The 13,322-nt window shown below is 43.6% G+C and overlaps 1 protein-coding gene across 1 annotated transcript in view; it reads right to left on the bottom strand.

Moving 5' to 3' along the window:
- Positions 1-781: 781 nt before the first annotated feature.
- Positions 782-13,322, bottom strand: part of PTAFR (platelet activating factor receptor) — a 31,005-nt gene continuing 18,464 nt past the window's right edge. Inside the window, 1 exon segment of the mRNA NM_001287047.1 lies at positions 782-2,804. Within this exon segment, the coding sequence (NP_001273976.1) occupies positions 1,734-2,765 (1,032 nt within the window). The 5' untranslated portion in view covers positions 2,766-2,804 and the 3' untranslated portion in view covers positions 782-1,733.

The following is a 13,322-nucleotide window of genomic DNA, read 5'->3' as shown; positions in this document are numbered from 1 at the left end:
ATAGCACCCCTGAATCTGGCTGCTTATTCCTGACAGAGAGAACCTGACTGGCCCAACTAGAGCCAGATGCCCACGTCTCATCCCATCTGTTCGCTCCTTTTGGAGGATTAAGGGGAACACATTCTCAGAAAAAAAAGGAGCCTCTGGGATGAGCAATCACCTTGACCAAGGGATATCTGTCTCAGCACTCACCACTCCTAACAACCCTATGAGGTAGGAAATTCAGCTCACAGTCCTTCGGCAGGAGGTGATGGAGCCAAGACTCGAACCTCAGTCTGTGTGACACAAGAGCTCGATTATGCTGCACTCCCCACCTAGTCACCGTCAGCTGAGTTCAGCTTACAGCTACCATCCCAGACCCAACAGGTTACAGGCCCACGGGGAAGCATTGATCAAAATCAGCCCAGGAGACATGAAACAAGGATCTCACTTTACAGGGATTGTGGCCGGAAGGGAGGAAGATGTCACAGAAGGAGCATGGGGCTCTGGAAACCAGGGAAGTCTCCTCCAAGCCCCTGGGTCTGTGGCTGCCGGATTCACACCACAGGTGCTCAGGGTGAGAGGAGACTCATTTGAATATATTTGCCGAAAATAACAAGGAGGCATCTAGAGATTTTCAAGAGAAGCTACACATTTCTTCTGCATCCAGAAGTCAAAGTGCCTGCTGTCCCTTGGGATTATAACTGCTTCTCTCACCTTTTGAAAACTAAATTAGGAAGGCTTCCCCCAACCCCCTTCCTCCCACTGCCTCCCCCCCACCCCCTTAATCCCCCACCCCCGTCCCCTGCCCCAGAAAGCTAAGTGACAGAGGAGACCTGACAGGCTCCTCCCACTCTGGAGGACCCACCTGCACACAGGTCCTTCTCAGCCTAAGTGCCCTTTCTCATGGAAGCCTCTGAGCAGCGTGGTGCCCTGGATGACCCCAGTTTGGCTTTGAGGGGTCTCTGCCCACCCACAGTGGGTAGATCCCCCCATTAGCATTCACCATCGAGACAGCTGGATGTGGCAGTTGTATCTCTCACACTCCCCCAGAGCTGACCCAAGCCTGAGGCGTGGCCTGTGCAGAAAACCATATTTACCTCAGGAGACAATGTCCCCAGCCTAGCTTTTGACCTGTGCATATCTTCCCTTCTCTGGCACCATTCAAGACAGGTTGTTGGATAAGTGGTAAAAGGTTCCACTGAGTCATGTCCCCTAAGAAGTGTCACAGAGATCTTGTGCCTCTGAATGGAAACAAGGTGGCACTATCCTAGCTCAAGAGTCTTCCCCAGAGATAGCACCACACAACCAGAGGAGTATCCCTTTCCCTAGATCCCTTGTCTGCCTTTATGGTGACAAAGGAGATAGTTGCCCAAAACTTCAGGCCCTACTGGCTCAGGGCAGCTGCCTCGGTAGGCTGAACAGGGTGGCTCAGAGTCTGCCCCCAAGGTCTGCCCGTGGCCCTGACATTCCTCACAGAGCTAGCAGACTCAGCTATTCAGGATGAGGTCACTAGCCAAGGTTATTACGTGTGTGCCCAGAGGTGGCCAGCGGGGCACATTCAAGTTCTGGATTCCCCAGCAGTCTGGCCCTGCCATCACCCCCACCTCAGTGAAGTAGCCTCAATACTTAAAGGGCCACTTGTGCCCAGGGAGGAGGTTCCCAGACCACAGCAGAGACCTCTTCCTCCCCCCGGGTCAGTCTGTGATGTCCATGGAGGATAAGCCTCCGGGCCTGGCCCCAACCAGCAGGGGCTATTTTTTGAGGGATTTGACAGGGACTTGGCTGAGTGGCATGACCACCTCGGTGCCCGTCTCTGAGGTAGCCCGGGAGCACTTCCGGCTGCCACGAATGCTATGGAACTTTTCTGTGAGGTGCTTGCGAAACTTCTTGGTGAGGAAACAGTAGATGATGGGGTCTAAGACACAATTGGTGCTAAGAAGGCAGAGAGTGACCTGATGGGCATCGTTGATACCCTGGTGGAAGCTGCTGCTCTGGAAGCCCAGCTCGGCCAGGGTCCAGGGCAGCTGCACTAGGTGGTGGGGCACGAAGCATACGATGAACACGGCCAGGACGGTGCACACCATCCACAGAGCCCGGCGCTTGACTTCCGCGTTGTGCTGCAGCTGCACCGGCTGCATGAGCAGCCTGCGGATGATGACCACGTTGCAGAAGAAGATGATGAGGAAGACGAGGAAGAAGCCGAACACGAGGAAGACGTGGACAATGAGGACAGGCACGCTGCCCTTCTCATAATGCTCAAAGCAGCGTGTGATGTTGCCCGAGCCGGACTTGCTGGGCACTACGTTGGTGGAGTCCAGGATGAAGAAATAGGATGCAGCAGCCACAATGGCCACCCAGATGACCAGGGACACCAAGAAACCACGCTTGCGGGTGGTGGCCTGAGCTGTCTTGATGGGCCGGGTCACTGCCTGGAAGCGGTTGTAAGTGATGACAGCCAGGAAGGCCACTGAGCAGTAGGTGTTGATGAAGAAGAAGCAGCCAGCCAGGTTGCAGAGGAAACTGGGGAGAATCCAGTTGCCCTGGTTGTGGTAGTAGATGATCCACAGGGGCAGGGTCACCAAGAAGAGCAGGTCAGCCATGGTGAGGTTCACCATGAAGATCTTTATCTCATTGAGTTTCTTGGAAGGGTACAGGCAGGCAAAGACCCACAGCACATAGCTGTTGGCAACTACCCCCAGCACAAAGATGATGCTGTAAACAATCGGGAAGAGGGTATAGCGGAACTCAGAGTCCACGTGAGAGGAATCATTTGCCATTGCCATGCTTGGAAGGGGCAGCTGGTCGTAGAATCCTGCCCAAGCCTGGAAGACCACACAGGAATTCTGGTTAATGAAGGATCAAAAAGGACATATCTCATTTTAATCAGTTCTAAGACCCTCATTTTGCACATTTTAAAAATTCTAAGATTGGCAGTATCTTCCAATTAATTGGCAGTATGCTTTCCCTACATAAAATAATGGTGTTTTTTATTTAAAAATCAATTAAATTCAATTCAAAATTCAAAATTCAAATCAATTTAATTTAATAAATTAATAAAATTTAATAAATCAATTAAAAATCAATGAAATCAATGGCAATTCAGTTTCTTTTTTCTTATTCCATTTTAAAACAGATCTCTTCATTCTTTGGCTAATTTTTGACTTAAGGTTTTACATCATCTATTTCTGATGATAAAACGTGAAATTTTATATTAAAAGTTTTAAATTTTCTAACAACTTTTCAATATTTTTCTATTGATGGAATTTGAAATGCAAATTTTGATGGTAAATGTTCTATATTAAAAAATAATTTATGGGGATGCCTGTCTGGCTTAGTCAATAAAGCATGTGACTCTTGATCTTGGGGTCAGTGGGTTTGAGCCCCACACTGGGGACAGAATTTACTTAAAATAATAATAATAATTGTTATTATTATATATAAGCATATAATATTTACTTAAAAAAATAATAATTTACTTAAAATAACAATAATAATTGTTATTATATATAAGCATATAATACTTTTATATTAAATTTAAATTCAATTAAAATTTAAATTTGATATTATAGTTATATATAAATATTAAATTTCAATATTAAATATATATTTATATATAAATAATAATAGTTATTATTTATGTGCTCATACAAAATCTGGAAAATACAAAGAATTATATTAGGGTGACCCAAAGATGAAATACTAGCCAGTCATTAGAAAGAATGAGTTGTATCTCATTCTTGTACTGACATGGAAAGTTATCCCCAGATAATATTGTTAAGTAAAACAAAATTTTAAAAATTGGTGTGCCCATTATATGTGTGTATATGACATCTAGAAAATTATCTAGAAGGATATAATCTAAAGAGTGCACAGTGGTAAGTAACCTTTGGGAAGCTGAGATGGGCTTCATGAGAAGTTACTTATTCTATTCTTCCTTTGTTTTAATTTTTTAGAAGCATTTATTGCTTTAATAATTAAAAGGAAAAAGACTAATGAAAAAGTAAAGTATAGGTGCTGGCTCAGTTAGTGGAGCATGTGACTCTTGATCTTAGGTTGTGAGTTTGAGCCCCATGTTGTGTGTAGAGATTACTTAAAAATAAAATCTTTAAAAAAAAGAAAAAGATGAAGATGAAGAAAAGTAGACAGTGGAGAAACTCAGATAATACTTAAATGATTAAGATGCATCCATCATTAGTAGGACATATATCAACATCAGGTACACTTGATAATGGTGCACTGAAAAGAATATAATATCATTTTTGTGGTTTTCTTGCCCAAATCTTGCCCAAATTGCATAATCTCAATTTAATCATGAGAAAACATCAGACAGACCCAAATTGTGGGACATTGTATAAAATGACTGTTCAAAAGTATCAAGGTAGTGAGTAAGGAAACACAGAGGAACTGCCATAGATCAGAGGATATTAAAGAAATGTTGACAACTTAATACCATGTGGGATCCTAGATTGTATCCAAGAACAGAAAAAGATCGTTAGTGGAAAAACTGGTCAAATAAGGTCTATAAGTAAAATAATATCATATCAATGTTCATTTTCTGGTTTCGATCATTGTATTATCGTTTGGTAAATTGTTAACATTAGGGAATATGAAGTGAAGCCCACACATGCACTCCTCATACTATTCTGCAACTTCTTTGAAGGCCTAAAATTATTTCAAAACAAAAAGTCTTTTTAAAAGCATATTAAAGGGGTACCTGGGTGGCTCAGGTGGTTAAGTGTCCGACTCTTGATTTTGGCTCAGGTCATGATCTCAGGGTTGTGAGATTGAGCCCCAAGTCAGGCTCTGTGCTGGGCGTAGAGCCTGCTTGGGATTCTCTCTCTCTCTCTCTCCCTTTCCTGCTCATGTGCTCCCTCTCTCTCAAAAGTTAATTAAAAAAAGATTCTCCCATAAACTATATATAAATTTATATTATAAATATATATTTATATCATATTATAAATATATAAACATATAAATATATTTTAAGGAAGATGAAATTAACCATAATCCCACCAGCCAAAGTCTGGCCCATTTTCAACAGCATCTTTACCACCATCCACTCTCCATCAGAACCGGTTTGCTCCCTCCTCTCTTGTTCCTTCCACTGTGTTGCCAGCACAGAAGCCTGAAAGCCTCTCTGATGTTTGCATTGCAGGTGGGGTGGGGGAGGAGAGGGCAGGAGGCCCAGATGGGGTTAAGCAAGGCCCAAGGCTCACCATACACCACAGAACAGTGAAAAGAAAACAGAATTGGGAGTAAGATGCTACTTCGGAGCCAGACACCCTGCTAGATGTTTCCACGTGCACTACCTCATTTGGATCTCATAAAAGCCCTTTGAGATAGGAAGTAAAACCCCATTTTACAGAATAGGAAACAATAGAGGGTGTTTATGTGATTGTTCAAGTCACACAGCTGTTAAGAGATGGAGTCAGAATCTCAAATCCAGCTCTATGTGCATCAGTTCATTCACACATTAAGCCAACAGCGATTTCTGAGCACCAATTGTATGTCAGGCCCACCACTAAGCACAGGGGATCTGGGGTGACCATGACCGAACAGGCCAGCACACAGGAACTGACAGCCTCATGAGGCCGATGGACAAAAGCAATGTAAACAAACATAGTTGCAATGTAAAGAAAAGGGAGTGCTGATATGGAGCATACAAAAAGATATCCTTAAAAAATAAGTGACATATTTCCTCAGAGATCTGAGAGAGGAAGAGTGTTCCAGGCAGAGGGATCTGCATGGGTCCAGGATTGAAGCAAGAAGATCCTCGCCCTGACGTCTAGCTGCCATTTCATACTCATCTGCTATCTTCCCACCAGAGGCCAGTCAAAATGGACCTCCCAGGTGGGTCTCCAAACATGCTCAGACCTTTCCTGCCTCAACCGGCAAGCATACATCTGTGCCAATGCTTCGAACCCTCTTTCCTAACCACACCCCACTTCCACCTGGCCATTCTAACTCATGCTTCAGACCTTAACTGAATTTCACTTCTTCAAAGAGGTCTTCACCAGTTCAGGTCAGGTCCCACTTCAAAGCTCCCTGTCCTTTGTAAATCCTAGCACATTTGTGATCCTATTTATGTTTGTATGATTCATAAGACTCTCCCACTTGACTGTGAGCTCCAGGAGAATGAGGGCCTTGTCTGATTATTCAACACTATTCCCAGCACCATGAACCAATAAAGGAATGGGTAATAAGCCTTGTTGATTACAACCATCTCTGGAGTAGAGAAGAAGAAGCCTATAGATACTTACAGGTGAGTTTAAAGAAACAACTGTCTCTCAAAGTGGAAACAGACCCATAAATAAAGAGAACAAGCGATGGTCTGGTTGCCAGAGGGACGGGGGTGGAGGTATGGGCAGTATGGGTGAGGGGGAGTGAGAGGGCTGGGCTTCCAGTCATGGCATGACTAAGTCACAGGGATGAAAGGTACAGCACATAGAGTCAAATGGGACTATAATAGCGGTGTATGGTGACAGATAAGTTACACTTGTGAGTACAGCATAACACAGTTGTCAAATCTCTATGTTGTACACCCAAAACTAATGTAACATTGTCTATCAACTATACATCAATTCAAAAAAAAAAAGAAAGAAAGAAACTAAGAAACTATTGGCTCTAATTCGAATTTTGATGATTGAGAAAATGTGCTTTGCCCCATTTAGTGTGGCTGTGGTTTATTATCTATGCTAAATTAAATACATGTAGGTTTCATTATTCCAATAAATAATGGTGATTCCTTTAAAAACAAAGAACTCAGCCTCAAGTCATATTGTGGATTACAATTTGTGGATTTTCATTGTGGCTGATTTGAATTACGTAGTTTTATGTTGCTTCCCCGGCAGCAAAATTGCTAACTTCTACTTAGCCAGGATCTTTTCCACTCCTTTTTTTTGTTTTGTTTTTAATTTTTATTTATTTATGATAGTCACAGAGAGAGAGAGAAAGGCAGAGACACAGGCAGAGGGAGAAGCAGGCTCCATGCACCGGGAGCCCGATGTGGGATTCGATCCCGGGTCTCCAGGATCGCGCCCTGGGCCAAAGGCAGGCGCCAAACCGCTGCACCACCCAGGGATCCCTCTTTTCCACTCCTAAATGTGGTCCTGCCATCTGATCCCAAAGCTCTAGAGTAATTATTCTCAAAAGGTGGTCCACAGAGACGAGGGAGGAGAGAGGAATATCTCTGAGAACTTCTAAGGGATCCATGAAGTCAAAACTATTGTTCTAATAATATCAAGACATTATTTGCCCTTTTCACTGTGTTGATATTTGTACTGATGGTACGGAGTGAACAAAACGGCTGGCTTCTTAGCACATATCAAGGCAGCAGCACCAAAAGGGAGTAGGAGCTTTATTTTTCACAGCTGCGCACTACTTAGTGCAAATAAATAAAGCCAATTTCCTTGATAAAGCAAGGACATTATTGATTTTTATTAAATCTTGAGTACACGTCTTTTTAATATTCTGGGTGTCAAAATTGGAAATATGCACGCAATACTTCTAAACACTGTAGTCAGTGTTTTGTCTTCAGGAAAAGCGCTTAAGCAACTGAGTCCTGAATTGAACTTCTCTGAGGATGATTGTTATCACTTGAAAAAATTACGGACCAGTTATGGTATTTCAGACTTGGGTGTCATATCTGCTCAAATATGAACAAAGAACCATCACTTCAAGGAACACAAACAATAGTCTTGGTGGCCAAGCATAAAATTCAAACTTTGGAGAAAAATAGTATCTTCAGAAAAAATTGTATCTGCCAGTCTGAGTTTGACAGCTTCCTATTCCTTAAAGACTTTTCTGATAAGATTGGTGGAGATGAATGTAATTTTTAAAAAATCATTTAGTCAAAGGTCTGTGTTTGGAAAACCTGCATAACTTGGTGAACCAATATTTTCCAAATGAGGGAAAAATGTTTCAAAATTATGCATAGGTAAAATAATCAAAGGGCGAGACAGATCAATATATTGCTGTGCAACAGATTACAGAAAGTTCATTGATATGATTCAGGTTCCATATTGCAACTGACTTTTAAGAAACTACCATTTGTGGAGATTTGATATAGTATCAAAGAAGAGCATCATCAATTATCTGAAAAAGACATTAAAATATCCCCCCCACATCGCTCCTCGGCCTTTTGACTAAGGTCAAGTGAAAATATCCCTCCCACTACAGATTTTCCTCATATACTCCAATCAAAACAACATATCACGATAGATTAAATGCAGGAGCAGGTATGAGAATCTAGCTGTCTTCTATTAAACCATCATTAAAGAGATTTGCAAACAAAAATGTAAATTAAGGCCACTCTAAATTATTTATGTTTTGTTTTTTTTTTCTTTTTTCTTAAGATTTTATTTATTCATGAGTTATTTATGTTTTGAAATTGTTAGCTAATTTTTGCTAAAAATGTTATCTGTGTTAACATGGAATGGGCTTGTTACTGGGTTTTGTATTTAAAAACAAAAGTTTTTCGAAAGTCTTAGTTTTCATTTTGAATATGGAAAATTCTGATTGGCTATAACCCACATAAACAAAAGTTCTCTGGGGCCCTCAATAATGTTTAAAAATATAAAAGAGAGGTTCTAAGACCAGAAGATTTTAAACCCACTGCTCTACAAGAGGAAGAAAAAAGAGAAAGAGAGACAAACCAAGAGACAGACTCTCAACTGTAGAGCACCAGCTGGTGGTTACCAGAGGGGAGGTGGGAAGGAGGCTGGGTGAAATAGGTGATGGGGATTAAGAGTACACTTATCATGATGAGCGCCGAGTAATGTAGAGTTGTTGAGTCACTATATTGTACACCTGAAACAAATATAACACTGGATGTTTACTACAATGGAATTAAAATTAAAATCTTAAATAAAAAATACATAAAATTGCAGCTCCGCTATCTCAGCCCTCCACCTCACCTTTTGTTTGAGCCCAAGACGCCCCATTCTTCTGGGACTGGCCTTGTTTCTTTCTCCTGCTGGACCCTCATGCCTTGGGGGACCCTGTTTCTGGGACCTCAGAGAGGTGAGGAGGCAGCCCACGCTGAGCAGTGTGTCGTGCTCACTCCGGGTCTTTGGAGAAAAGACACGTCCCACCCATCCCTACCACTCAATCCCACCCCTAAATAAGTCCCTTCCTCTTCTTGGGTGTAGGATCCAGCTTAGTAGGGTGGGGGCAACTCTCCCCTGGAAAGTCTTTCTACAGCCAGAGGATTCCACCCAGGTTGTCTCCTTGGGCCCTGTCCTGCTGTGCCATGCCTGTCCAGGCCTGTTGAGAGAGTCTTCCCACCAGGACCAGAACTGAGGTAAGGCTTGTGGAGGCATTCACCTAACTGTAAAATATAAGGGAGTGTTGAAAACCTCAGTAATCAAGATAAATAATATTTTAATGCAGTATCTTAAAAACATCAAAATCAGTATTGCAAATTGTTCCTTTTGCCTCAGATTCTAATATGGCTCTGCCTGGAACTATTATGATCCTGTCTTCACTATGATAATGATATTGTGGTTCTATATTTTTATGTTTTAATTCATTAGTGAAGTATTTGTAGGTAGATTTACACAGTATCTTGACTTTGCTTTAAAACATTTCAGGAAAAACATTCCTGCATGCTAATCTCCGTTTCAAAATCAGCTTCCCTGTGAACCCAACCTCTAACAATGTGTAATCAGGTCGGCTTGGCCCTGGAGACTCTCCAGTCCACATGGCCCCTACAGGAAGCCCAGTGGAGGCCTCTTCCTTCCAGATATAGGGCCATAATCAGTCTCGGGTGGGACCCCAGCTTTTGCCCAAAACCTTGCCCTAGATGCCTCTAGTACCTGTCACCCTGGCTCTTCCTATCTCTGCTGTCTTCCCAGATCCTGGTCTTCATGTGATTCCCACTCCCTTAGCCTTCATCATGAATTTAGCACCCAATTGTCCCTTTGACACCCAGTGGAACCCTTTGACATCACCCAAAATGTACCCAGCAGAGTCTCTTCTGAGTCTGGGGGCTCAAATCTCCATGCCTTTGTTCATGCTTCTCTTTGCTCTGCCTGGCTACCTACTGATCACTCTTTAAGACTGCCCCTGCCTCTTTCCCTACAGCTTGTTCCTCCTAAGCCTCCCTGCCTCTTCCACACCCTGTTTTCTGCCCCTAGATGTGGCTAAGTCCTCATTGTCTGAGCTCCCATAGCTTATAGCTTCTTATACCATGGAAATTGCTTGTGTGTCCTGCCATACTAGATGGTAGCTACTGGAGGGCAGAGAACATGTCCATCCATTCACTCTACAGTTATTGATATATACTGTTGGGAGCTGGGCACTTTGTTGCGGATGCTGCAGGAACAAAATAGGCAAGACTCCTGTTCTTGAAGAGCTTACACTCTAGTCAGGGAAAACAGATACAGAGAGATCAAAGAACACAATAATTCCAAATTGTAATGAATTCAATAAAAAGAAATAAAAATAGTGACATGACAAAGCTTGGGTAAGGTGCTGCTTTAAATAGAGTGACCAGGGAAGGCTTCTCAGAGGAGGTGACTTACAAACAAAACCAGAGGAAGATTTGCCATGAGGCCAATATAGCGTAAGCTTCAAGGCCTCTTCCTAGGTCTTGTATCTAATCAATCACCCTCCGTGGCTCCCTTGCGCAGGATCAAATCCAAGCTCCTTTCACACCTCATCTGCCTTCAGCCTCTTTTACTACTTGCCCTGTATTCCAGCCACACTGAATTTCCTGCTGTTTCTCTAAAAACTCCATTTCCGGGGCACCTGGGTGGTTCAGTCTGTTAAGTAACTGCCTTTGGCTCAGGTGATGATTTCAGGGTCCTGGGATTGAGCCCCAGCATCAGGCTCTCTGCTCAGCAGACAGCCTGCTTCTCCCTTTCTCTCTGCCCCTCCCTGTTTGTGTTCTCTCTTTCTCGCTCACTCTCTCAAATAAGTAAAAAAAAAAAAAAAAAAAAAAAAAAGCCCCAAAATAAACAATAAGCAAATAATAAAAACTCCATTTCTTCTCAAACATCTGTGCCTTCCCACACTTGCTACAACCCTACTGAGAGCCCTTTTGCCTATTGCTTTGCCTAGCAAACTCCCAATCTTCCTTCCTTAAGACCCAATATGCTGACTCTAGGATGCCTCCCTGATTGCCTCAGGCAGAATGAGTTGCCTTCTTCTCTGTGTCAGTGTGGTACCGGGGACATTCCCCAGTATAGTACCTGATACAATGTGTTATAAGTATTGATTTCAATGGCCATTTCCTCACCAGCCAGGAGATTCTGGAGGGCAGGGACTAGATCTTTTTCATCTCTTTATCCCCTGTGTCAGATATTGGGTACTGAAGGAATGAATGACCAAGCCCCTGATGACTATTCAATAGAAACTGGCATGAAGGAAACATGTGCAGTCCCTCCGGGGGAGGCACAGTAGGATGGGGAGAACAATCCCTTTCTAGAGTCAGAAAGACCTGGGTTCATACCTGGCTCTGCCATTTACTTGCTGTGTGACCTTGAGCAATAAACTTGTACACAGTCACACAGTTTCTTCATTTGCAAAATTTTACAATTCTAACAGTGATTCCAAAAATAAGCATCCCAAGGGGTCAAAACGGCCAGGCCTCCCTCCCCCATCGGCTCAACCACATGAAGTCAGCGGAGGTGACTATGGTCACCACTGTCCCAGGGGCTCTAACCCACATACTGACTTCTCTGTCAGCTCCAGACAGAGCCTTAGGCTAATGCCAACAAATATTTCAACAGGTCAGGAAGGGAATGGGCATTTGGAGGGAAAGAAGGCAGCAGCAACTAAGAACAATCAATCTTACATGAGGGCATAATTCTCTGATGCCTCAAGTCTGGGCAGCAGCCCAGGCCCAGCTCTCAACTAGGGGTAGGTGAGGGAAGCCATAAATATCCCTGAAAACAGAAGAATTCTGCTATCTGGATATCGCATCCTCTACCCTGCATAGCATTCAGTCCCAACCCCCTACCATTCCCATACTGTCTGGGAACATCATGCCCCTAGAGAACCTGAACTCTCATCCTCAGCTGAATAGTCAAAGGGGAGGGACCACCTGAATCTGGGCAAAAGGAAGTATGTGCTGGTTACTTCCCCAGTGCAGGCAATGGGTTGGGAAGTTGGGTTTGCCAGTCAGACTAGCTCCTAGCATTTGTAGGGCCATTAGGGGTCAAAAGTACAAATGTCAGGGCACCAGAGTAGCTCAGTTGGTTGAGCATCTGTCTCTTAATTTTCACTCCGGTCATGATCCGTGAATCATGGGATTGTCCTCCCCATACGCCACCCCCCCATCCTGTAGGGCTCTGTGTTCAGCAAGGAGTCGGCTTCTTTCCCTCTCCTCCTGCCCTTCCCCACACCCACAAGAGCTCTCATGCATGCTCTCTCTCTCTCTCTCAAATAAATAAATAAATGCATTTTTTAAAGTACAAATGTCTAAATATTTATAAGCTATAAATAAATAAGCTATAAATTTATAAGCTATAAATATGGTGACTCACATTCAAGTTCATGCAGATCTCATGCACCAGTAGCTGCTTGTAATTGCTGCAAGCCTGGAGGCACCAGCACAGCTCAGGCTAGAAGTTGGGTGTGGGAGGGACACTGGCTCCAAGTGGACATTTACACATGGATCCAAAAACATCCTTGCCTTGTGGGTAGAGCACGACAGGAGGGGAGTCGCAGCCATCCTACCTAAGCTCAGGGTACCAGATTAAATATACAGACACTACTTCCCCATGAATACATTTCGTCCTCAAGGCAGCCTTGTGAGGTGAGTTTTACAAAATGTTCATTTTTTTCCGGAGAAGAAAGTGAGGTTAGAGATGGGAATAGACTTGTCCACAGTCACACAGCTAAGAAGTGGCAGATGGGATTTTGAACTCCAAGACCCATCCTATCTCCTAAACCAAGCCATGGCCCTTGCTGGAAGCAAACCACTCATTGGCCAACTTAGCCACTCACAGACCTACCTATCCTATGACCCGAGAACAGAAACGGATCGGGAAAGGAGGGGCGGGGCTGCTCTGCGTCCATATCTCTCCTACCAGGGAGCCCCGGAGCTGGAATCAAATTCTGGTTCAAACATTAAACTCACCCCATGACTCTGAGACTCTGTTTCCTCATTGGCAAAACAAAAATTGAAAAATGGGTCAAAGAGGGGTACCTGGGTGGCTCAGACAGTTCAGCGGCTGACTTCAGTTCAGGTCACGATCTCAGGGTCCTGGGATAGAGGCCTGAGTTGGGCTCCGTGCTCAGCAGGGAGTCTGCTTATCCCTCTGCCCCTCCTCCTGCTCACACTCTCTCTCTAATAAATAGATAAAATCTTTTAAAAAATAAATAAAAATGGGTCA

Source organism: Canis lupus, chromosome 2 (genome assembly GCF_011100685.1).
Source record: "Canis lupus familiaris isolate Mischka breed German Shepherd chromosome 2, alternate assembly UU_Cfam_GSD_1.0, whole genome shotgun sequence".
In the NCBI taxonomy this organism is placed as follows: Eukaryota; Metazoa; Chordata; class Mammalia; order Carnivora; family Canidae; genus Canis; species Canis lupus.
The sequence above is the reverse complement of the archived record's forward strand: the minus strand, read 5'-3'. Positions and strand labels throughout refer to the sequence as shown.